The sequence below is a fragment of the Leptonychotes weddellii genome, chromosome 1 (assembly GCF_054177405.1).
Source record: "Leptonychotes weddellii isolate Sample4059 chromosome 1, ASM5417740v2, whole genome shotgun sequence".
Lineage (NCBI taxonomy): Eukaryota > Metazoa > Chordata > Mammalia > Carnivora > Phocidae > Leptonychotes > Leptonychotes weddellii.
Genome location: NC_138369.1, coordinates 179,280,577 through 179,307,568, shown reverse-complemented (window position 1 = coordinate 179,307,568; position 26,992 = coordinate 179,280,577). Strand labels below are relative to the sequence as shown.

Genomic DNA, 26,992 nt, shown 5'->3' with positions numbered 1-26,992 from the left:
TTTTTTTAAAGATTTTATTTATTTATTTGAAGAGAGACACACAGCGAGAGAGGGAACACAAGCAGGGGGAGTGGGAGAGGGAGAAGCAGGCTTCCCGCCGAGCAGGGAGCCCGATGCGGGGCTCGATCCCAGGACCCTGGGATAACGACCTGAGCCGTAGGCAGACGCTTAACGACTGAGCCACCCAGGCGCCCCTGTGCTCTCTTTTTCTAAAGGGATGCTGGAGTGTTTGCTGTGGTGTGAGGTCAGCCATAAAAATGGGATTAGTTTTAAGTAGGACTTTTGTAAGATTAAGAACTGTGGTGCGGAAGGGGTATGTAGAAGACTTGGGAGGAGAGGGAGCAAATCATCTGGGGAGTGGGGAGCAGATTTTCTTAGAGAAAGCAAGGAGATAGTTTGCGGAAGATGTTAGAATCCGTCTCATAATGAGGGGATAGTGAAAACTGCTTGTTCATGAAGAAAGGGAGTAGTGCCGTCAGTGACACGTTTGGGAAGTAAGAATGTGGCATGTATTTTGTAGGACTCTGCCATGTAATTCTAAGTCTTCAAATTAACGCCTTTTTCACCGTGTTCTTGTACAGTCTATTCTACTTTGATTTGTTCTTCTCACTGACTTGGTTTAATTGGGTTTACTAACAAAAATTCTTTACTCTCCACCAGCTTCGGGCACTGTACTCAATGTACCTTCGAAAAACAAAAAGTTTGAATAAATTGCTCTATCACCTGTTCAGACTTATGCCGGAAAATCCGACCTATGCAGAGACAGCTATTGAGCTCTCAAATAAGGACCCTAAAACATTCTTTACAGAAGAGCTCCAGTTGAGTATTAGAGGTCAGTAAGATGTGTGTTTGTGTTCTTTCTTGGAGACTAGGTCCAGATTAGGCTGTATTTATTATGCTGTACTCTTCAGAGTTTGGATAATAACCCCAAATGTGTGTCCTGGCTATCAGAAGATTGAAGTGCATGTTAAAATGTCTTGGAGATGTGAGGAGGGTACTATGTCTTGTGAGTACTGAGGTGGATATTCTAGGATTTTTGTATAACCTCACAGTGAGCTCCGGGGAAAGTGTAGGGACCAGACTCCTTTTCATAATTTATAAGAAGACAATCTTTAAATTTTTTTAAAAGTTTATTTATTTATAATCTCTATACCCAATGTGGGTCTCAAACTCATGACCTGGAGATCGTGCTCCACTGACCGAGCAGCTAGACACCCCTAAATTTTTCCTCCTTTTTATTTAACTTTTTTTCCCCACTCCCTGGGCATAGGGGCTTGGGTTGTCCTTTTTAAAATATGTATGTTCCCCTTTTTTGTGATCTGTCATGTGAAATATAGAATGCTATGTCTAGGCAGATTTTTCAGTGTCATTTGGGATCTTCATTCTTTTTACTTCTTTTTGCCATTCCAATGATTCATTTTGAATGTGTGAGAGAAAGTTAATACTCTAGAGTTCTGGCTTCTTCGGTATGTTTGTTTTTTGAGCTCTAGCTCTAGTTTTAAAGAATTGAAAATGATTTTCTAGTCTGTTATTCTATGTAAGAAATACATGTTATTAATTAAGAATTTGTTTTTTCTTCAGAAACAGCAACTCTTCCCTACCATATCCCACACTTGGCTTGTTCAGTCTATCATATGACATTAAAAGACTTGCCTGCCATGGTTAGGCTGTGGTGGAATAGTAGTGAGAAGCGTGTTTTCAATATTGTAGATAGATTTACAAGCAAGTATGTCAGCAATGTTCTTTCCTTTCAAGAAATTTCTTCTGTGCAAACAAGTACACAACTATTTAATGGCATGACGGTTAGTATTATCTTGAATTTTTTCCAGAAAAGTTGTTTAAATATTGGTTATGTCTCTCATTTGTAGTGAGTATCATCACAATATTAACCATTGGTTCAGAATTTACAGAAATTGTCTACTATATTTTCTACTTCATTCTTGGGTATCAAGTCTCAGTATTAATGTATAGATTGAAACAATGTTATAATTTCATTTACTCCCGTCAGAGTTTTTTGAACATTCATTAGTTCATTCAAAATATGTATTGGAACACCTGTAGATTCCAGGCACTGTGTGTCAATCACTTGGGAAATGAATGGTTTGGTAGGGTCAGATTCCTATTGTGTAATATCATACAACCTAATAAAGGGAAAAGAGTGATACCGGTATGTTTTTTGCGTTGGAAACTGGAAAGTGGCACATTAAGAGGAAGCGTGCTCTGCGATCAACATGGGAAAGGTTCATCTGACTGAGGGGGTTAGGTGCACCTTTATGGAGGAAGGTTACTTTGAAGCGGGCAGGATTGTGTTTTAGGGGCAGTGAGGAGAAAGTGTTGAATATAGAGAAAGCAGTATGGCAAAAGCAAAAAGCTTGGAGATGAGAATGTCATTTCTGTGATTGCCCTAAGAAATGCTGAATAAACCAGCATTCATACAGAGCAGGATTCCTGAAGGTAAATAGAGAACCAGTTGCTTCCATGATGAATTACAGCCATACTGGGAAAGGCCTCAAATGATAGTTTAAAATATTTGGTCCTATTTGGCCACTGAAAATTTTCCTTTGAAGCAAGTGACACTGTCAGTGTTATAATGGGTAAAATTGCTCTGACTGTAATATATAGTATAGGCTGTTGGCATGGAGCTTGGGTTCAAATGCATAGTCAGGGAGACCCACTGGTGTAAACATTATGAATAACAAGGAGGGCCTGAGTAAGGCAGTATCAGTGGGAATGTTCCATTAAAGGAGAGGAATGTTAAAAATTTTGTGGTGATTTATCCAAACTTGTAGCTAGTTAATATCTGGGAGGAGGTGGAAGGAAAAATTTAAGATGATGCTATGGTTTTTAGCTTGGAAATAGGACAGTCAGAAGACTACATTGGTCAAGCATGGTAATTTGTATTTTATGTTGTTTGCAATGCTAGTATGAAAACTAAAACCAGGTGGAAATAATTCTAACGGTTGATGGTTGGCTATAAAGTTCAAGAGAATTCTGTGTCAGAGAAAGACTTAGGGGACTTCTAAATATAGATGATATTTGATACCCTGGGTGTGGAAGAAGAGCAATAATTAAGAATTCATTCTGTCACTGTTCTGTTCAAAACTTATGCAGCAACCCTAATATCATAAAACATACTTTTTTATGAGAAGGATTTCTTTTGAAACTAACTTTGAATTTCATAAAAATCACTATAAAATATGTCAGGTATATAAATGTATGTATTAAATATCTCTTGTCCAGTAAACCAACATGTTTACCTGTGTTGTCTTTGAATGAAGACTGACTGCCAATAGTCAACCTATCAAGATGTTTTTTGAATGAAAGGAAAGAAATTTGCAAAAAGGTATCACCTTTCCTGTGTTGCAGGTTAAAGCTCGAGCTACTACCCGAGAAGTGATGGCTACTTACACTATTGAGGACATAGTTATTGAACTTATAATACAGCTGCCTTCCAATTACCCCCTGGGTTCAATAACCGTGGAGAGTGGGAAAAGAGTAGGTGTGGCTGTTCAGCAGTGGCGGAACTGGATGCTGCAGTTAAGCACTTACCTCACCCATCAGGTAAGTTTCTCTGTGCACATTCAGCTTTCCAGATGGTACTACTGACCTCCTCTTTGAAAGGTAAGTAAGACTTAAAATATATCACTTCTGCTTGAGGTTGGAAGAGATACTGTATTTCCTTGGGTCAACACAGATGTATACCTAAATGACCTGAACCTACCTACTGAGCTGTTTCCTTTTTAAGGTTCTGCAGGTTTTTTTTCTGGTGTTTGAGAGGAATTGACTTTACTCCACTGACATTGTGGATGACACAGAACAATACGTGGTATTAAAGAAATTGTTTGAGAGGGAATCTTTGTAAGATACTGTATCAATGAATATCTTTGGAGCTACTTTTAGTCTAATATTTCAACTCTCCTTCTGTGACTAGAGAAATCACAGTACTCTCAAAGATCTTTGACTTTTAAACAAATGTTAGTTGTTTGCACGTTGAGACTATAAAACTTGATGTATTGATGCAAAACCTCTCTTTCAGGTCTGTCTTTAATGGAGAAAAAATTATATCTGGTTTCTAAAACTTGGGAGGTCATTTTAAAACCAACGTTCAGAAAACTTAGGAGATGTGAATATAGCCAAGCAGATTCTGTTCTTTCTAAATTAAAATTCAGGGGTGCCTGAGTGGCTCAGTCGGTTAAGCATCTGCCTTCAGCTCAGTTCGTGATCTCAGGCTCCCTGCTCAGCGGGGAGTCTGCCTCTCCTGCCGCTGGTGCGCTCTCTCTCTCTCTCTCTCTCTCTCTGTCTCGTGCTCACTCTCCCTCTCTCAAATAAATGAATAAAATCTTTTTTTAAAAAATTAATTAATTAAAGTTCAACTTTAAAATTTATGAAATTGAATAAAAATAACTTCGGTGGTCTTCAGAGTATATTTACTCTATTTTTTTTCTTTTTGTTAACAGAATGGAAGCATTATGGAAGGCCTAGCCTTATGGAAAAATAATGTAGACAAACGTTTTGAGGGTGTTGAAGATTGCATGATATGTTTCTCAGTCATTCATGGTTTCAACTATTCTCTTCCCAAAAAAGCCTGTAGAACATGCAAGAAAAAGTTCCATTCAGCCTGCTTGGTAAGTCCAAAGAGAAATTAACTTACTTATATTTTATGTATATTTATATGTGTGATATCTAATTTTAGAAAATGATGTTAAACTCTTAATGGTAGTTAATGAGAGGCATATTAAAATGATTTTTCAAAATCTGTAAAAGATAATTAGTAATTCACGGATACTGGTAGCATCAAAGCACTTTAATAAATGGGTGTTTTTATTATAGCTCTCACTCAAACAGTAGATGGTCCTATAAGATCTAGACCATAAAGGAGACTGAAAAAATTGGAACCAGGGGCCATCTGGCGTTAGAGCTCTTTACTGTTTTTAAACATCATATTGAAAAGAAAGCTGCCCAAGATACAGTTGCTTCATAAGGAGGTCTTCCTGACATGTCTTAGTGGTTGGGTGCGGGAACATAGGGAGAAAGAGTCATACTGTAGCCTTTGGAAGTAATGTGAGTTGTGTTGATTTTGGAGATGAATGGAGGAAGCTAAAATTTTGGTATTCTCCCTTTTCCACTTAATCATTGTTAAGCTTACCTTGGATGTATATGTAAAATGACAGCTTTAAAAGGTACTTTTAACATTTAAAACCTTTTCTTTTTCAGTACAAATGGTTTACGTCTAGCAACAAATCCACTTGTCCACTCTGTCGTGAGACCTTTTTCTGAATTTTTTCCTTCCATTGGAAGTGATCCCTGAAGTAAATCAAGCAAAGACTGTGGATCTGGATCCATCTTAAAGTGTTGATGGGAGGAGGCCAGTGAGCATTACTTTTAAATAGGACCTTCTCTGGAAAATTATTTTGGTTAAAGTAATGATCCTAAAATCAGGTTTACTTATCTTTAGATTGCTTTGTAAATGTTTGGAAACCTTTTCTTTTACATAAGAATATTACATATTTGAGAGAAAATATTTATATTAATAGTTTAATCTTTTTGTATATTTAAAAATAAATATGGAAAAACTCTAAATTACAGAATTGGAATTTGTGAAAGCACTGTACAACTGTATTATGCTAAAAAGCCCGTTCAGTTTGTTGATCTATGTTCTAGAAGAGTCCAAGTGAGGCAGATGAATTGAGAGGGTTGATTTATATCTACAGATATTTTAGGACTTATTTATTAGTTATGACAAAATTAATTAGTATTCTGCTATTTGTAGATTATTTTAATGATAAAAATGAGGCTAAGCTATTAATATAGCTTATCATAAGCTATTTGAAGCATGCTCTGAAATCCTATATAAAAGAGTGTAAACTGAACTTTAAGGTGTCTCCATTCAAGGGTTATGAAATTCAGAAAATTAAATTCACGGCACTGACCTTTTGCTGTGGAAGAATTTCCATGTATTAGTGAAATTTGAATTGCAGACTTGTCAGTGAACTTATTACTCCATTTGAGTGAGTCTCTAGAGGGTATGAATTTGAGAGAAACAGAATTAGATTATTTCATTCATGAAGCAGAGTGGTAGTTACCCCTCTATCTAGAGGGAAGAAATAAATAAGTATTTCTGAAACTTAAAATTGGTGGAAAAAACAAAAATTTTAAAATGTCGTAGGAGGCTTTCAATTTTGTAAGCAAATTTTGCTATTCTTACTGGCCAGAGTTACACTACATTAGAGATTTGGGGGAGCTTATTTTTTCCAGCCTTTAGAAGTACAAGTTAATAATTTTAGTACTAAGTAAAATTCAGTATAATGGGCTGAAGTGGAATAGGTGAATACCTGCCATTTGCCACATCACTGTTACCCTTAAAAAAACTGTGCCCAAGTTATAAAAGTATGGAAGTTTAGAACTTGGAATAATTTTATTGCAGTCTTCCATTACATGGGAAATATTAGCATATCTAATAGCAAGTTTACTTGAAAGATCAGATAATCATCTCTGTTGCAAACGTTTAATTGGCAAAAAGCAAGTCATGTTAAATAAAATCACTGCTTACCATCAACTGGGTAAAATGGTTATTATTGAAATAGAATGAATGTGGTCAGAGTATTGTAGTCAAGAGTGAAGTATTATGCATGAATTACAGATCTCTTGAGTTGAATTTGTAGATGCAGTATCCTACCCAGTTTTGTCTGTCTCTTGGATTTTTCTCCCTAGTGTTTATTATCTTATAGCCTTGGAGACTCAAGGAGTCAGTCAGTGAAGAACAGATAGCAAAATTCTACCTCTTCTTAACCCCTTTCTTAAAATATTCTCTTTCTATGTCTCTCTCTGACATAGTAATCCCAAAGGATTGTGTTACTCTGTGAAAGTTACACACTTTTCCTTTAAAAATGGTTTTATAATAAGACCTTGTTTATAACTTTTCCAGTATTGGTACTTCTTGGCTTCTGACCCAAACCTCAAGTAGAACAGAAAAGGGAATAATGGAGCATTGTTTTTCCACGTTAGTATCTAGGGCATCAGGTTCTTGGTGAAACACTATAATTAAATGGAATACCTACTCTTCATACTTAGGACTCTTAACACATTTCTTTGAGACTTGTAAATATAAATGTAAAGCTTGTTACTGTTTATATGCTAAAGAAAAAGCTTTCCAAAATAAGACTGAAATTCAGAATATCATTGATTAAAGTTTTATTTATATAGCTTTAACAACTCTGCAGAGCATCCCTTAAAATTCTAGCATAAGGACATTAAAAATTGCATGAGATTCAAAGCCCATTAGCAAAATTATTAATTTAAAACCCTAAATTGCAAATTTTAGAATTTATTTTTAACTCTTATTTATCACGTGCTCTAATGTATGTACATAAGTTTCTGTGGCTTAAATAATTAATGTTATTATTTGATAAGTTTTGGTGGTGTGAATGATTAATGTTCTTATTTGATTGTTATACCATATGTGCCCATTAAGATTCTTTTTAATTATAAAATATTTCAAGTATACAGAGTAATAATAATATAAATGCCCTTGTACTCTTCACAAACTATTTTGCCATATTTGCTTCTGATTTTTAAAGAAATAAAATATTCCTCTTTTGTACTCCTCCCTGATGCCATCTCCTCTTTCCCTCCCTAGAGCTAACCTACTGTTCTGAAGTTGGTGTGACTCTTTCCTATTTAAGATTTTATACTTTATCATGTGTTTGTATCCATAAATAATATATAGCAGTTTAAAAAATATTTTTATTTGCGATAGCCTATTGTATGTAATCTTTTGTAACTTGCTTTTTCACTCAGCATAACTGCTGTTTATAGAATATTAGTTTACTTGCCAATTCCCCCAATAATGGTCATTTCAATTATTATTTTTTGCTATTTTGAACAGTGCTGCAGGTGTACATCCTTGATAACATTTTCTCACACAGATGTCCTAGAATATTCTCTCATATGCCCCCAAATGTATTTGTAGACCGTGTGATATGTATACCGTGTGATATGTATACTCTCTGACTTTAGATCTTGTCAAGACAGTTGCTCTCCAAAGTGGTGTGCAAGTTTGCACTGCCAACAGTAAGGGAAGAGAGTTCTGGTTTTCTTGCCTCATCACCAATACTTAGTCTTCTCAGATTTTTAAATTTTTCTAGTCAGAGCTGTGAGATAGTAGCTTTTTGTTTTAATTCATATTTCCCTGGCCACCAAGAACCTTAGCTTCATTTCATATACTTATTGGTCATTGTGAATTTATTATCTATATGCCTACTTTTCTCTATTACATGGCAGCTTTTAGTGTGTGGGTTGACTTTAACGTGGTCTGTGGCCGTCTTAATTATATAGAATTTTGCAGTTAAGTTTAGTCACATTTATCATCCTTTTCCTTTATGATTGAGCCCTTTTGGTGTTAGGTTTTAAAAATTTATTCCTTCCCTGAAGTCTGAAAAATTCTATTTTGCTTCAAAAGCTGTAAATTTCAAAATATGCCTAATTCACCTCAAATTAAATTTTGTGATTGCTGTAAGGTAGAAATCCTACCCCATATTGATAGCCAGTTCTCATAACATCTCTTATTAAATAATATGCCTATTCCCCCATTAACTTTGTAGTGGCTCCTCTCTTATATTACCAAATCTCTTTGCATGTGCAAATTGGTTTCTGGACTCTGTATTCTATTCCATTGGCCTACTTATCTGTGTTAATTCTACACAAATTTTTTTATTTATTTAAAACATAGCTTTATAATTCATTTGAAGAGGAGGTAAGTAGTCCTCTACTCTTACTGTTCCAGGACTTTCCTTGGATAGCCGTATCCTCTGCTATCCAAGTACTCCCCTTCCCTTGCTTGTTTATTATCATGGCTAGTTTGTCCTCACTGTACTAAGTTGTTTTAGGAAAGAATTTGATAAATGCCCATGTTAGGTTTTATCTGGTGCAACTGGGTGGCTCTTCTGGCTTAAGGTCTTCCAACCCAGTTATTCTGTTTGTTTCAAAATTGGAAACAAAAATTTTGTATATTTGTGATGGAATGCTTGAACTTCTCCATGATTTTGTCTTTTTGTTTTATAAAAGTTCCTTGCAAAAAGACTTTGGGCTCAGCAAGGTATTTAGCATGGGGGTCTGCTAATCTAACAATTTTGATAATATCTTTTTTTTTTTTTTTTTAACTCTGGATTTCTTTTTAAGGATAGTAACTTCTTTAGGTGGCACCAAAGCATCAAATAACTTGTATATTTCATATGGGATTTTATTAGGTTAAGGGACCTCTGTTTCTGTAGCATTCCAAATTGATATGTTATTTCAAAAATATACTGGCTATCTATTTACTCTTCTTAGCAATGTGATATGTCCTATAAAAGACTCTTAAAAAGAAACCTATAAAAGACTACAAGTTTGTCCACTTAGTCTATTTTTCTAAAAGACTTTGGTGTATTGTATATCCAGATAATAGTCTTCCTTTTCATTTTTTTAATATAAAACCCATTAACAAACAGTATTTGTAAGAATTTAGTAATGCAGTGTTCAAAATGTCTGTTCTGGGCATAGACACTTCTTGAACTGCCGAACCATAATCATGGGATTCTTCATCAGCTAAAGATAATAAAGTTAATGGATTTGAGAACACTATACCACTGGATGGTAAAATGAGAAAGAGAAGGTGATAATATACTTTATGTGGTACCATTAGATTTAATTTGCATATTGATCTTGTACCTTCCAACCTTGCTGAACTACTTTATTCTTTTTTTTTTTTTTTTAAGATTTTATTTATTTATTTGACAGAGAGAGAGACAGCGAGAGAGGGAGTACAAGCAGGGGGAGTGGGAGAGGGAGAAGCAGGCCTCCCACTGAGCAGGGAGCCCGATGCGGGGCTCGATCCCAGGACCCTGGGATCATGACCTGAGCCGAAGGCAGACGCCTAACGACTGAGCCACCCAGGTGCCCCTGAACTACTTTATTCTAATAGGGGTGTGTGTGTGCATGTGTGCGCACATATGTGTGTGTAAATTCCTTAAGATTTTCTATTATATACAAGATATGGCAAATAAGGAGTTTTACTTCTTTTCCAGTCTGGATTCCTTGTGTTTCTTTTTCTTGCCTAATTGCCTTGGCTGGAACCTCCAGTGTTGAACAGAAGTGTTGAGAATAGATATGCTTGTCTTGTTCTTGATCTTAAGGGGTAAACTTTCAGTCTTCCAGCATTGTGATATTAGCTGTGGTTGATAATAATCAGACTTAAAGGTGAACTTAGTACAAATGTGAAGATGCTTCAACTAATTATAATTAGTCTAGTTAGCAGTTTCTCTGATGCAAGAGAAAATAAGCTATTGGATCAAAGGATAAGCTTGTAAGAGACAATGGAGTTTTTATGTGTGCCATGCTGCAGAAAAACTATTAGAGCAGAGTTTCTCAACCTCAGTACTTTTGGCATTTTAAGGTGCATAATTCTTTGTTTAGGGAACTGCCCTGTGTATTATACGATGTTTAGCAGCATTCCTGGCCTCCATCTACTAGATGCCAGTGCAGCATCCCATTTGTGACAACCAAAAATTTCCAGACATTGCCAGATGTCCCTTGGGTGGTAAAATTGGCCCTAGAGAACCATTGCCTTAGAGCAGGACTAATAAGCCCTATTGAATAAAAATATAATGTGAGCCACATGTTATTTTAAATTTTGCTAAGTAGCCACATTAAAAAATGTAAGAAGAAATAGGTGAAATTAATTTTAGTAACACATTTTAACTTGGTATCCAAAATACTATTTTGATATGTAATTGATATAAAAATTAGATATTTTACATTTCCTATATTATTTTTGAGATCCAGTGTGTTATTTTAAATTTACAGCACATTTCAATTCAGATAGGAAATTTTCATCAGAATTACTTGATCTTTACTTAGATTTCAGAAAATTTACAGTTAAGAAAGTAAATTCACATACCTAAATTTTTCCAAACATACTTAAAAGTTTTACAATAACTGGATCACATGTCCATTTTGGAATTTAAATTAATTAAAATTAAATAAATTTTAAATTTAGTTCCTCAGTCACACTTGGCATATTTCAAGTGCCTACTTAGCCACCTGTGGCTAGTGACTGTTGCATTGGACAGTTGCAGTCCAGGTCTAACTTTACATGTACAGACAGAAAGAAAGGTTTATTAGAATCTAGGAAGATTCAGTCTGGACTGTTGTTAAATTCAGATCCAAGTACTTTACCTTTGTCTTGGGAGTCTTTGCCTGTAAGAATTCTGGTATTATGGGTGCGTGGGAGGCTCAGTTGGTTAGTCATCTGCCTTCAGCTCAGGTCATGATCTCGGGGTCCTGGGGTCAAGCCTGCAGCCTCTCATTGGGCTCTCTGCTCAGCAGGGAGTCTGCTTCTCCCTCTCCCTCTCCTTCTGTGCTCTCTCTCTCAAATAAGTAAAATCTTTAAAAAAGAATTCTGGGATCATAGCTTACCACTTGATTATTTTTGAAATTGCACACACAGTGTAGTTATATGTCCAAATCAGCTATGCTTTAATCATATATAGAATTTTGCAGAGCTTTAAAAAAAAAAATCTTGCAGTATTACCTGGCAGTTTCATATATTAAGTAGAACCTTACTTATTAAATGGTTGTGTCTTAAAGAAAGTACTATATCTTAATATTGGTCCCAGAATAACAGTTAAAGATTTAGACATTTCCACTATTTGGTTTTAGTACTCTGAGGGATCTGGTATTCTGTGGTAGTGGAATTATTAGTTTATAAAGTGACCCATATCTGTATTTTGTTGTCCATCTCTATTTATAAACCTGTCTCCCTAGTTTAGAAGAAGGTCAGGGAATTTTTAAGTGCTGATGTCTCCTGGAGTGGCATTAGTAGAGAGACTTTGGATAGTTGTTCTGTTTTTATCCATTATAGGGCATTCATTTTTCCTAGGGCCCCTTCTGCTTATGGTATCCTTGTCCAGAGCTGCCTAATTCTTACAGAACATAAAACCTTTTGGTCTTATTTTTGATACCAGTTGTTTTATCTTGAGGGTCAGAAATTTGTTTTGATTTCTAGCTTTTTGAAATGTTAAGTGACATCTTCTAAATTGTCATTTTTAAGTCCTATTTTCATTAAAAAAAAAAAAAAAGGACAAGCCCATCTGCCTTTACAAATTAGCTCTTGAGGGTACCCCAGAATATTGTTTCAATTTTCAGAGTCTGCTACTTACTCATCTTACTTGTTTATAATTTTGAATTTTCGTCCAATCTGTCTATGAGGGAAAGGCTTCTGGAATGGCCTTATGTAGTACATTTCCTGTTTGCTTCCCCTTTCAGGGTCATACATTGAATTATGAGGAAACTGGGTTATTTAAACCATCTCCTAGTTTTGGGATCTTTGTTGTTATTGATTTTGCTGCTTTTAACTATTTTGTTCCCATCTGAGGGGCTAATAATTAAGTGAACTTGTTGGTACAGACTCCAGGACAACAAATATCTAACAAAATTCTGAATTCTACAGCAAATTTGTTTTCCGAAGGTTAAAAAAATCCTTGATTATAGCTCTCTACTTGACTCCAGACCAAGATTAAAATATCAGTTTCTTTAGATCTGCATTCTGTTCTAATAGTTTTGAAGGAATATGATATGATGTAATTGTTCTATCCTAAGAAAAACTTTGAGCAAAGGATCACTTTTTTTTCAAGGTAAAAGAAGGTGCAGAAAGAAGGAATTTGGTAAAGATCAAGAGGGAAAGGTGTGAGGAGGTGGATTTCAGAAGGCTTGAATGGCAGTGAGTTTTCAGTATTTCAGTTTGAGATCTCAGCATACCAATCAAAAGTTGACTGTTGAATACTTCAGGCTTTTCCCTCCTGATTTTTCTAGAGCTCCTTTGAATGTATTAATTTTGGCATATCAGAAGTTCCTTAAAATGGCTATAAGTAATTCTAAGTCATTTTTTAGCAAAATTTTGCCACTTACCAAGTTAAGCACAAGGGTTAGGATTGTAGTGAAAACTGTTAGGAGGAGGTTGTGCCTTTGACATAGACAAATCAACGACAAGAAAAAGGCACTGCATTTGTCCAAAGTGTATTTGTTAGCAGTAGATGAGGGTCCCCAACCAAGCAGAGGAGAGGAAAGAGCTGCTGATCAATGACCCCAGCCATTGATGATCCTGAAATAAAGACTAAACAAAGTGAACTTCTTTTACAAATTGCCAGGCCTTGAGGAGTACTCATGAAGATGACCCAAAGCAAAATTCGGCCAATCATTCTAGCAGCCAATTGTCATCAGTCTAATGGGCCATTAGTCTTTAGAGCTAATTTATACTGATTTGGAGCCTATTGCGTCTGTCTGTTCCCTATGAAATACTTCCTTATACATTCAACACACACAAGACAACAACGGACAAAACAGGAATACTTAAAACAAGATTTTGTATAAATAGATGAACAAAAATGTGAAAACAAACCAAGCAGTGGGAAAATAGGATAATGGCAAAAATATTTACCAAATAGTTCACCTCTAAATCAGAAGGTAGGTTATCATATAGACAGGACAAAGTATAATAAATAAACTTATATGGAGATCTATTTGTTTAGAAGTCTTAGATAAATTCAGCAATAAGAACTAAATGAAACTGGTCTAAGTTCAGATTGTTTTTGAGAAACTCACCTGGCAACAGGTCTGAGACCTGCTGGAGTGTGGGGCTCAAGAAGCCACTGATCTTTCCTGTTGGTCCAAGGATCCACTGGAATACCGTCAAATGAGGTATTCTAAATAATCTTCTTGTGGGAATTGTCCAAGGAAGAGATGAAGATTACCACTTGATAACTGAAACAATAGCTGGGAAAGGGAGAGTTGTGCTGGTTAGGCCCATCATTTTGAATAAACCCAACTGCTAATTTTATATGAGGTTTTTGAGTGAGGGATTGTTATGGTGTTCAGTTGGTTGCAGAGGTCGAGTGGATTGAGGTCAGTCTTACAGACATGGTTATTCTGGCAAGATCTGGGGCCAGCTGGCTTTCAGCAGATTTACTAAGTTTATTGTTGATTGGTTGGCCTTTGAAGTATGAGACTGTCACTGAATGATTGGCTTCCAGAGGCAAGTTGTCATTGATCAATTAAGATAAACTGAGGCAAGTTTGGATTGTTCAAATAGGTTTAAAACGGATTCAGATTTACTTGTTACTGGCTATAGAACAATCTTTTATTAGGACTTTCACTAAGCTCTTTTAATAAAAACCTATTCCTAATAGGTTTCTTGGTTCATAATTTTTGCTAGATTTACTTTTTAAAAAAAGTGAAATTCACATAACAGCCATTTTTAAATGGACAGCTGAGTGGCATTTAGTACAATTTAACAGTTACTCCTTAATCTCCCACCCAACCCCTGGTAACCACCAGTCTACTTTCTGTCTCTGTGGATTTACCTATATAACATGTGACCTTTTGTATCTGCTTTCTTTTACTTGGCATGTTTTCAAGGCTCATGCACATGGTGGCATGTATCAGTATGTCATTCCTTTTTATGGCTGAATAATATTCCACAGGATGTGTATACCACAGTTTATTTATCCATTCATCTCTTGATGGACATGTGAATTGTGTTTTTTGTTTTTGTTTTTGTTTTTTTTGCTGCTGGGAACAATGTGTCTATGAACATTCATGTACAAGTATTTTTATGAGTACATGTTTTCAATTCTTTGGAGTATATACATAGGAGCAGAATTGCTGGTAGTTCTATTTTTAACTTTTTGAGGAAAGACCAAACTGTTTGCCATAGTAGCTGCCACATTTATATTCTCAGCAGTGTACAAGGGCTCCAAAATCTTCCCATCCGTGCCCACACTTATTATTTTGTTTTTTTCCCAGTTGTTGCCATCCTAGTGGATGTGAAGTGGTATTTCATTGTGGGTCTGATTTGAATTTCTCTAATGATTAATGATGTTGTGCATCTTTTCATGTGTTCATTGACCATTTTGTGTATCTTCTTTGGAGAATAGCTATATAAATCCTCTGCTCATTTTAAAATTTTTGTTGTTGAGTTGTAAGACTTTAAAATATATATTTAATATATATTAATATATTAATATTAATAATTATAGTATATATTGATCAATATATATTTATATATATATTTTGGATACTAGACCAAGATCTACTTTTTGTTTTTATTTATTTATTTATTTTTTTAAAGATTTTATTTATTTGATAGAGACAGACACAGCGAGAGAGGGAACACAAGCAGGGGGAGTGGGAGAGGGAGAAGCAGACTTCCCGCTGAGCAGGAAGCCGGATGCAGGGCTCGATCCCAGGACCTTGGGATCATGACCTGAGCCGAAGGCAGCTGCTTAACTGACTGAGCCACCCAGGCGCCCCCAAGATCTACATGTTAATGCTCTTTAATTTGGGGGGGGGAGTTCCTGAGACTTCAGTATTAATTAGATTTGGCTCTGAATGACAAACAGTCCAAAGCAAATTTCTTAAACAAGAAATTTCTCTCTTTTGTAAATGAAGTCCAGATGTAAGCAGTTGAGGGCTGTACTCCATAATCATGACAGACCGAGGTTTCTTACGTATGTACATGGACCTAGGTTTCTTAGTTGTTGCTTCACTATTCTCAAATTGTGATTCCACTTCATGGCCCAAGCTGACAGCTCAAGCAAGCCCCAGCTGTTGTGCACTTTACAGTCAGCACAAAGGAAGAAAGAGGAACGTGCTCGCTTGCTGTGAGGATGCTCCTCACAAGTCACACACAACACGCACATCCTTCAGGAAGAATTTTTTCTCCTGTCAGTCTCGAGCTTCAAGAGCAGCTAGAGAATATCTTTATTCCTAGTAGCCATATGTCCAGCTCAAAGTCAGGAGTTCTGTTGCTGAGGAAGGTGGGGAGAACAGATATATGGAAGGACAACAAACAGAGTCTCTTACAACTGTTTTGATACTTGTGTGAGTGCTCGTCTTTCCCAGTATTAGTCAATATTTGCAAACCTGGATGACCATAATTTTCTAGAGTTGCATATGCCTGTAAAATGTCAGTGTTCTTTATCCAGTCTAACAACCTTTGTTTTTTAATAGTAATATTTAGCTCATTTACATAATATAGATAAGTTTTATATTTTTCTAATTGTCTCATTGCTTGTGTGTTCTTTTTTTGCTTCTTTTGGACTCATGAGGTTGTTTGTTTTCCAGGCACCCGTAGTCTTCATGAGTATCTTTTATTCTTACATCGTTCTGTTATCTTAACTTTACATTATAAATGTGTATGGTTTATTATTCAGGGTTATCCTGGAGTTTATAACAATACACATTTGGCTTAATACCTCATATGAATTAATACTTTAACCACTTCCTGGAGGACAATTCAAGGACCTTAGAATAATTTCAACACTATTGTTTTTTTGTACTATTGTTTTCAAGCATTTCTTTATATTTTAAAATCCACAAGACATTACTGCTTTATTAGCCTGTATGTTAGTTTGTATTTGTTATATGTCCTCTTTGTATTGATTTGTATTGATCTCCACTCTTCCCTGCATCTTTGGCAGTTCCTGTCTTTCATCACAGCACAGTGTCTTGCATCTTTGGGATTCCACTGTGTCTGTTGCAAAGAATCGGAGTTTTATTATTCCTTGTAAGGAATGTATCCCTCACCCCACCCTCCCCCGGCTGCTTTGATTTTCTCTTTGTTTTTGGTTTTAAACAGTTTGGTGTCTCTAGGTGTGGATTTTTGTTGTTATTGTTTGTTTGGGATTGTAAAACTACTTGAATCAGGGATTTGATGTCTTTAGTCATTTTTTGGAAAATTCTGAGGCATGAACTCTACAAATAGCACTTTTGCTCCATTCCTTCTCTCCTGTTCTACTCAATTTTCACCATAAACCATATGTGTGTTAGATTTTCTGTGTTGTTGTTGTTTTATTCTTTCTTCTCTTCATGTTTTTATCATTTGTGTTCTAGTAGTTATTTAATAACTTAGAAAAATGTATTTTTAATACCTATAGTCTGGTCACAGGAAATTAATTTTTTAAAATTTCAACTTACATTTTGTTACAGAACAGTATTATGGGGGTAAATAAAAATATTTTAAGCACTAAAATATGCTATAATTCTGTGAGGTAAGTGGAATAAAAATACTGACCCAATGAATGATGTTAAATATCTGACTGTTGAAGAGTTTGTTCTTGTATTATTATATTGATGATGGTACACGACGAGATCAGTCGCGCCAAGGGTGGTATGACCACAGACGATACGATGATGGTGGGAATCAAATTGCTATAGTATTTAGATTCTGTTAGATACATTTAAAAGAATGATATAACAGTTTTTAAAAATGTAAGTCTAATATGCCACTGGAGATGATATTAAACTTATTTAAATTTATGATGGTAAATGTTAGTTATCAATTTAAAAAATAATGTGAAGTGGTACATATTTTCCCAAAATGTGTTTAGAGGTATGCAAGCGATAAAGTTTGAAGTTACTGTTCTGGCAGATGCTAAGTGTAAGGTGGGCTATCAGATTCTAATACCAGACCCACACAGATCTTTACTGATAGTTTTATAGAGATTTAAAAATATTTCTTGAGATTTGGTGCTAGAGAATCTGACATGAATAGCATGTCACGCTCTCTCTATTCTATGTGAGCTAGTCAAGTTACGGTGCTAGAAATGTTGAAGAAACTGCTTTACTGCTTGAGTCCCATCTTCCAAAGGCTCTGTGGTTAGGATTCTAGCCATTGCTGGAAAAGAGAGAGAAATCAAACATTTCTGTTGTCAGAGCTTCCCTAATAGCAAAACCAACAGCCTTTAGGAAATGAAAAGGTTACATTTTCTATCAACAAAAGAATACACATTTTGACATGTCTTACTAGAAATGGTTTTGTAGTTAATTGTCACAAAATTACAATTAATTACATTTTTGGGAAAGCACTTTCCTTAATTCAGCACCTCCTCATGCCTACATAATGTGGAGCTTTGTCATGGTCAGCTTGGCAGTAGTTCTGAGGACAGTGCCTGTGGAATGTCACATCTTTTTTTCTCATCTTACTGTGCTGGCAAGACTTCTTAGTAAACAGTCTTCCTTGTTTCTTGATTAGCTTTAAGATGGAATATTTTAAGTACTAAATGTGATACACATGTATAGATTTGGGGTACATAATACTCTGAATTAGGAAGTATCTTTCTATTCTTTGCTTATATTTTAAAGTCCTGAATGGATGATGAGTTTTATCAAATGCTTTTTCTACATGTATTTAAATGACAAGTTGTTGTTTTTCCTTCCTCTGTCCTTGAGGTGGATTACATAAATAGATTTTCTAATGTTGAACTATTCTTGCATTCTTAGGATAAACACTACTTGCGTCATGATCAGTGCTATTATTATTATTATTATTATTTTTAAAGATTTTATTTATTTGAGAGAGAGAATGAGATAGAGAGAGAGCATGAGAGGGGGGAGGGTCAGAGGGAGAAGCAGACTCCCTGCCAAGCAGGGAGCCCGATGCGGGACTCGATCCTGGGACTCCAGGATTATGACCTGAGCCGAAGGCAGTCGCTTAACCAACTGAGCCACCCAGGCGCCCGATCAGTGCTATTATTACTAGTAATATATTTGTGAGTTTAAAAAATATTTTTTTCAAATTTTGCATCTTTGTTCACAAATAAAATCAACCTATGATCTTTCTTGTATTTATTTATATTCATAAGAGAAATTAACCTAAATTTTCTTATATTGTTTCCATTTGGTTTTGCTATCAATGATACACTAGTATCATAAAATGAGTTAGGATCCTTGAATGTTTGGTAAAACTCACCCATAAAATCACCTGGTGCTTTTATTTTATGGGGTGAGGGTAGAATGGGCAGATATTCAACTAATTCAATGGCTTTAAATGTCATAGACTCGGGGCACCTGGGTGGCTCAGTCGGTTAAGCGGCTGCCTTCGGCTCAGGTCATGATCCTGGAGTCCTGGGATCGAGCCCTGCGTCGGGCTCCCTGCTCAGTGGGGAGTCTGCTTCTCCCTCTCCCTCTGCCTGCCTCTCTGCCTACTTGTGCTCTCTATCTGTCAAATAAATAAATAAAATCTTTAAAAAAAAAATGTCATAGACTCTTTAAAGTGTTCTACTTTTCATAAGTTAGTAAGTTTTATTTTTTTAGGAGATTATCCATTTCATCTGTTTTCAAATTTATTGCTATAAAGTTATTCATGTTATTTTCTTATGATTTTAACATTTATACTCTATTTGCAAATACGGTCTTTTCATCCCTAATATTTATTTGTGTCTCATTTCTCTTTCTTGGTCTACTTTATTAGACGTTTATCTTGTTAATCTTTCCAGAGAACATGTTTTTGTTTTTAACTCCTCAGATTCTCTTACGTTTTATTAATTTTTTTTCTTTTTTCTTTTTTTCCTTGTCTTTTGGGATAAATTCTTCTGTCTTGGCTTATTACTTTCTTCTATTTCTTTATACTTTCTGATAGTTTATTCTTATCCTTTTTGTACCTTGTTGAGTTGAATGTTTCCTTATTTTGTCTATTTTTGTTTGTTTTCTGATAGATGCATTTGAGGGGTGTATTTCTCTCTACATCTTGAACTGTATTTCACAAGAGTTGACATGTGATGCTTTTTCATCTCATGATTTTCAATATGATTGTTAATTTGACCCAGTTATCTAAAAGTGAGCAGTTTTTTTTATTGTTTGTTAATATAGGAAGCATTTTGGCTATCCCTTTTATTTTCACTTTTTTGAAATAAATTTCTACATATACTTCATTGTGGTTATGATTTCTATTTCATCGTGGTTACTGTTTTCCCTCTGGCATGCGGTCATCCTTAGACGGGAATCCCTAAGCCCACTCAGGGGGCAGCAGTAGGCTCCACCTTTTGAAGGGGTGAGTGTCAGAGAATTTGTGGACATAATTTTAAAATCCCCACAATGGAGGGCGCCTGGGTGGCTCAGTTGGTTAAGCGACTGCCTTCGGCTCAGGTCATGATCCTGGAGTCCCGGGATCGAGTCCCGCATCGGGCTCCCTGCTCAGCAGGGAGTCTGCTTCTCCCTCTCCCGCTCCCCCTCTTGTGCTCTTTCTCTCTCTCACTCTCTCTCTCAAATAAATAAATAAAATCTTTAAAAAATAAATAAATAAATAAATAAAAAATAAAATCCCCACAATGGAGATAATGCACATACAGATTCTGATGGAGCAATGTTACACCAAAAACAATGTTCTTTTTAATTTAAGAAAGCTATAAAAGACAAATGAATTTCAAATTGGTTGAGGTAAGTATATAATTTAGGATTACATCTAAACTGTGTTATGCTATCAAATAGCCTCGGTTTAATTTATATATACACACACTTTATACTGACTGAACACTATAAACAAACACACAAGCTGATATTAAACAGTATACTTCAGCAGAACAATGCATTCTTCTTCTCTGTGCAGCCTATCATAAATTGGGTTTTAGATACATTGGAGGTTTCAAGCTCATGCTGTAATTCACTGTAAGTGTCCTACAACGGCATCAAAGCTTTTCTAAGTCCTCTAAATTTTGATTACATTTGTTTAAGCTCAGAAAACTAATGAAAGAAAATGGCATTTACAATACACCATAGGAGTCAGGGAGACACCAGCACTTAGCAAATCCACTAAATAAGCAACCCCATCTACTTCAAAAATTCCTAATTATTTTAATATGACTGCTCAAAGACAATTGTTTCAGCACATGGCTACTGCGGGAAGCACGTTGATACATCACTTTGCGAAGCATGACTTTTAAGTAATTCAAGTGATTATTCTAAAATAATTTCATTTTCCATTCCAGTTTTTCTTATTTCACATATGAGAAGCAAGGCTATTATTACTGATGTGTTTCATTAGCAGGACTTTGGAGTTAAATGATGCCAGTTTTATATTAATGTCATCAGATACATCAAAAGAAGTAAGTTTAAGTCAATGCCAAATGGGCTCAAAACTTTAAAAGTTCAGTTTGAGGAACTGAATAAACTTTTTGGAAATTCGTTCTGTTGATTCAACGTCTGACAATATTGTGCATGTTATGAATGAAGTTGAAAAGCTCAACACTGAATATAAACCTGTTGTTTTGATGGTTTTATTCTCCAAACCACCCCTAACACAGAAGTTTAAAACAACAAACATGTATTACCTCACACAGTTTCTGTAGGTCAAGAATTTGAGGTTGGCTTATGTGGGTGGTTCTAGCATGAAATTGAGTCAGGACGTTGGCTGTATCTGCAGTCATCATGTGAAGGCTTGACTGGGGATGGAGGGCCCTCTTCCCAATGATTCAATCACATGGCCGTGGGCAGAAGACTGTTCCCTCACCACATGAATGTCTCCATGGGGCCACTTGAGTGTCCTCACAAACATGGTGTCCGGATTCCTCCAGAGTGAGTGATCCAAGACAGTAAGACAGACGCTGCAATGTTTTTTATGACCAGCTCTCAAAGTCTACGTCCTCACTTTTGGATTCTTTATCACCAGCTCCTGTGGTGGTGGTACACTTCATTAATGATTATTTGCACCTGAAATAGGATAGGTCCACCAGGGGCTTAGGGACTGACTTAGCCCATCAACACAGTTAGGCCTCCCTCCTGGGACTAGAGACTGGCACCAACTGTCAGTTCTCTGACTCCTGTGTGAATTATTATGGTGAGATGCTCAGCAGCTACCAAAGCAAGGGATTTAATGGCCATTGGTTCAGGCTCTCATCTTGGGTCCAAGGTAGGTATCCTTGGTAGAGTCAGGGCTAGGCCAATCCTCAACACTGTAAGTGTCCCCTTTTCCTTTACTCTAAGACAGGGGAGTTGCCCAGATTTCTGCCTTCGTCACTGTGCCTGTGAAGGATATGGGCATCCCTTCCCAAAGCCTGTATTCCTGTGGTTATCAATCCTGGCTGCATATTAGAGTCATATGGGGAGTTTTGAAAAGATAGCAATTGGGGCACCTGGGTGGCTCGGTTGAGCGACTGCCTTCGGCTCAGGTCATGATCCCGGAGTCCCGGGATCGAGTCCCGCATCGGGCTCCCTGCTCGGCGGGGAGTCTGCTTCTCCCTCTGACCCTCCTCCCTCTCGTGCTCTCTGTCTCTCATTCTCTCTTGCAAATAAATAAATAAAATCTTTAAAAAAAAAAAAAAGATAGCAATTGTCAGCTCTCATTCTCCATGATACTCAGTGGTCTATGATGGGGCCCCTGGCATCACTGTATTTTGAAACATATTCAGGCAATTAAAGTGTGCAGCAAGAGTTGAGAAACATTGCTCTATTTTCTTCCTGAGTACCAAAAACGGGTTGGCCAACTTTCTATAAAAGGCCAAACAGAAAATATTTTAGGCTTTCAGCTAACTGTTCAACTCTGCCAGCATATCACAAAAGCAAATGAGTGAGCATGGCTGTGGTCCAATAAAATTTCATTTACAAAAACAGGTTGTGGGCCAGATTTGGCTTGTGAGCTGCGGCTTGCCAGCCCTTGAGCTAGATCAACAGAACATGAATAGCACCCTGAAGCTACAACCGAAGGCTCTAGTAGGGCCACCAAGCTGCAGGAGTCTCACTGTGTGTCCTGAATTCTGGCAATGGTAAAATTTTAGTTTCCCTAGTCTCTACACATTTGAACTAGCTGCTTGGTGTAGGCCTACTTGTGGTGTCATTTGTCTTGAATAGGATTGGACCTATCCTTCGACCAGAATCCCTACCGCTACCCTATTGTGGCAGGGTCATGCAGGGGGAAATAACCTCAGAGCCACGAAGACCCTGTCTCTGGGACTCTCGCCCCACGGCTGTGATACTCACCGCTATGTGTCACCAGGCACGTACAGCCGCGGCTCCCAGTCCCTGGTCTCTTTTCCCCCACTGGGCTGAAGATGCAGTTGGGAGACAAGTCTTCATAGTTCTCTTATAAACGTTTCTTCATGTCTTGCAAGCAAGGCACAAACTGCCCTTTGCTCTAGGTTATATTTTCAAGAATATGTGTCTAGTGACCATCCTTGGAAGCTAGGGATAGTGTCTCCAAGGAGAAGACACTCCTAGAGCAAAGAGCAGGCATTCTTACTCTTCAGTCTCATGAACAGTGTCTCTCCACAACAAAGGGAAGGCATGCTTAATGCCCATAATAAAAAATTGGGATTCCGAGTTCAGGGTTTCTCTCTGAGGATGCAACCCCCTATGTGTGCAGGGTTTTGTCGGGGCCCGTCCGTGTTGCTCCCGTAGGACCCGGGGGCCAGGAGAAACGGATGAACATATGCTGATCCTCATACGAATCGCTATGCTGAGTAATAAAACTCTGTCTCTGACCCAGAAGCTTTCTTGGGTGAAACTCAGACTGACCCATTAGCTTCAAGTAGGGTAAAAGCTCCACAGGGCAGTGCCCTGCGGTTTTCCCTCCTTAGTGCTGGCTGACCAGAGCCAGTGGGCCTTCATGGGAGGGTCCACTCCCAGAATGTTGTCCTGGCATGTTTGCACACACTCCCAGAAACAAGCAAACCTCCCTGGTGACCGCAGAGAGCTCTCACCTCTATCTCACTCCTTCCCCATTCTTTACTTCACGCATGAGGTTTTCTTGCCAATCCCACTGCCTCTGCCAGTGAGCTAGGCCAGTGTGGTTGGAGTCTGGAGCTTTCTGAGGATGATGGTGAGGCTCAGCCCAAGTTGTTTTCACTGTGCCATTCCGAAGAAAAATCAAATTCGGGGCATGCTCAGGAAACCATGGCCTGAAGATGAAGCTAAAGGCATGACTACGAAATCCTTCTGTACGCCCTCAGAAGCCAAGGTGCTGCCTCAGGGCAGGTTCGGTCAGAATAAAGGCCCTCTAAAGATTCTATGGATGCACCTCACAGACTCAAATAATAGGGCCTCCAGGAAGTTTAAAGCCATTACCCCTAAGACATCTCAGCACAAGCCAAGGTAATGAAGTTATCTTGAAGAAAATTTATGTGTGTCACATACTAATGGAGTTAACCCCAAAAGATTGTTGGGAGACTTTAACATTTTAAAGAGGCCTATATCAATGTTAATAGTTTGGACTGAAAAGGACAGAACATACAAAATGAAAAAGAGGTTTTGGACCTCTAGACATCTAGAAAGCAGGCCCCAGCCTGTGAAAACTACTTAGATGCAATTAGGTGCTACTTTAGTGATGAAATAAATCAGAGGACCAAAAAAAAAAAAAAAATCAGAGGACAAACCAAGAGCTTAGATGAGGGGACCGAGAGCCATGGTGAGTCAGTTCTGGGCTGCAGTAGGACCGAGTCCAACATTTGCCTGGCTGCATTTCAGAATCCTTTTGAACAGTGGTACCCACAGCACTTATTGTATGCTTGGCCCAAGATTGTAGGCTGGGTGTGGGGGAGGAGGACAGCGTACCCCTTCAGCACACGGCACTTGCTGTAGTTCAGGAACAACACCTGAGGGGTCTCATCCACTTCTAGACCTGAGTTTTTAGCCCCACTCTACACTGGTGCCTTATTAATGTGCTAGTCACTACATCTTGGGTTCTCCACTTGAGCATGTTTATGATTTGCACATCAGCTCTCTGCTACCTCACATAGAATAGGGCCGTTAGGTAGAGTGCCTGGCTGGCTCAGACCATGGAGCAGGCGACTCTTGATCTCGGGACCAAGGGTTCAAGCTTCATATTGGGTGTGGAGATTACTTAGGAATAAAATCTTAAAAAAAAAGAGCAGAGTCATTAGGTGCTGTAGGTTAGAAACAAGATGATGAGTTCCAGATGCTAAGCTGATGTTGTATTGGGGTGAGACTTTGGGGAGCTTCACATGGCCAACAGAATGCAGCAGAGGTGATGTTATGTTACTTCTGAGATCAAGTTATAGGAGATAGCAGCTTCCATCTTGGTCTCTGGCTCTCAGATCCTTTCTCTGGGAGAATCCATGCTGTGAGCAGCCTTATGGAGAGGCCCATATGCCAAGGAAATAAATTCTGCTAACAGCCATATGAGTGATCTTAGAAGTGGATCATTAATCCCCATTTGAGTCTTGACATACCTATGGCCTTAGCTGACCACTTTATCGTAACCTCAGAGACCCTGAGCATGCACCACCCAGATTCACCTATGTATTTTCTAAAACTTAAAAAATTCAGTCTTGGGTGCCTGGGTGGCTCAGTCGGTAAGCATCTGCCTTTGGCTCAGGTCATGATCCCAGGGTCCTGGGATCGAGTCCCACATTGGGCTCCTTGCTCAGCAGGGAGTCCGATTCTCCCTCTCCCTCTGCCCCTGCTTGCGTCCCCTCTCTCGCTGTGTCTCTCTCTGTCAAATAAATAAATAAAATCTTTAAAAAAAATAAAAATAAAAAAATAAAAAATTCAGTCTTTCATATTTACTCAATCTACTTTAGTGATGAGAGAGAAAGACTGTTGGAGAAGGTCATCAAGAGGATGTGACTGCCACCGGGGCACCTGGGTAGGTGAGTTAGTTAAGCGTCTGACTCTCGATTTTGGCTCAGGTCATGATCTCAGCATCCTGAGATCAGGCCCTGTGCTCAGGAGGGAGTCTGCTTGAGATTCTCTCTGTCCCTCTCCCTCTGTCCCTCCCCCCCAGCATGCATGTTGCTCTCTCTCTCTAATAAATACATAAATCTGGAAAAAAAAAAAAAAAAAGATGTGACTGCCAGTTGACCCACTAGCAGGACCCAGGCAATGGAGGGCTCCTTATCCCCTCTCCTTTCCCTGGAATGTATGTTCTGCCCACTGTTCCCACAGCTGGAGTCATTTTCAAAGACACAGCTTTGAGAGAGCAATGTGTGGTTGAGACTCTCTGGATGGTGTATGTGACTGAACCCTGTTAAGGCCTCTATGCAAACTTTTAAGATTCTGGTGGGTGGGTGCTGAGATCTATTCATCTTGCTTCATTTTCCTTATAGGGTGTCTTGTCTGTCAGCTTCCCTGCTCATTAAAACTGCCACCCACCTACCTGGAACGGACGGCCTCTTTCTTTGGTCTCTCTCAGCCCTCCGTGTATGGGGGCCAGTTTCACATTTTACCGGGGGAACTCCTGAGGTTGTGAACTGACAGTCATTTGTACCAGTAGTAGTTACAGAATATTCCATTTCATTTGCAGTGTCATCTCCATCATACATGAGTTTCTATATGTATGTGCATTTCTTTGTCTTTCTTAAAGATTTTATTTATTTATCTGACAGAGAGAGACACAGCGAGAGAGGGAACACAAGCAGGGGAAGTGGGAGAGGGAGAAGCAGGCTTCCCGCGGAGGAGGGAGCCCGATGCGGGGCTCGATCCCAGGACCCTGGGATCATGACCCCAGCAGAAGGCAACTTAACCAACTGAGCCACAGCAGCGCCCCTGTATGTGCATTTCTTTATGAGTTTTCTATTCTGTTTCAATTTATCTTTGGGCCAATAAAAAAAATTGTCTTAATTATTGTTGAATACTCTTTTTTTTTTTTTAAAGATTTTATTTATTTATTTGAGAGCGAGAATGAGAGACAGAGAGAGAGCATGAGAGGGGGAGGGTCAGAGGGAGAAGCAGACTCCCTGCCGAGCAGGGAGCCCGATGCGGGACTCGATCCCAGGACTCCAGGATCATGACCCGAGCCGAAGGCAGTTGCTTAACCAACTGAGCCACCCAGGCGCCCCTGTTGAATACTCTTTGACCACTGGGTAGTTCAAGCTTCTCCATGCTCTTATTTGAGAGTGTATTGGTAGTTCTTGGCCTTTTGTTCTAGGTCCATGAAAAACCCTCTTGGGATTTCTTTTTTTTAAGATTTTATTTATTTATTTGAGAGAGAGAAGGAGCAGAGGGAGAGGGAGAAGCAGACTCCCTGCCAAGCAGGGAGCCCAATGTGGGGCTCGATCCCAGGACCCTGGGATCATGACCTGAGCTGGAGGCAGACACTTAACTGACTGAGCTACCCAGGAGCCCCACCCTCTTGGGATTTTGACTGGAATAGTACTGTATCTACACGAAGAATTGGTATCTTTAAGATACCAAGTCTTCCTATTCTTGAACATTTTTGAGTAACTCTCCATTT

General features: G+C 38.0%; 1 protein-coding gene across 2 annotated transcripts in view; it reads left to right on the top strand.

Moving 5' to 3' along the window:
* The window catches only part of LTN1 (listerin E3 ubiquitin protein ligase 1), a 73,015-nt gene extending 57,343 nt beyond the window's left edge, over window positions 1-15,672 (top strand). For both annotated transcript variants that reach the window (XM_031038455.2, XM_006742730.3), the window contains exons 26-30: window positions 661-832; window positions 1,582-1,802; window positions 3,367-3,561; window positions 4,458-4,625; window positions 5,215-15,672. In XM_031038455.2, coding sequence (XP_030894315.2) covers window positions 661-832; window positions 1,582-1,802; window positions 3,367-3,561; window positions 4,458-4,625; window positions 5,215-5,277 — 819 coding nt within the window. In that variant the 3' untranslated portion in view covers window positions 5,278-15,672. The remainder of the gene's footprint in view (window positions 1-660; window positions 833-1,581; window positions 1,803-3,366; window positions 3,562-4,457; window positions 4,626-5,214) is intronic.
* Window positions 15,673-26,992: the final 11,320 nt, after the last annotated feature.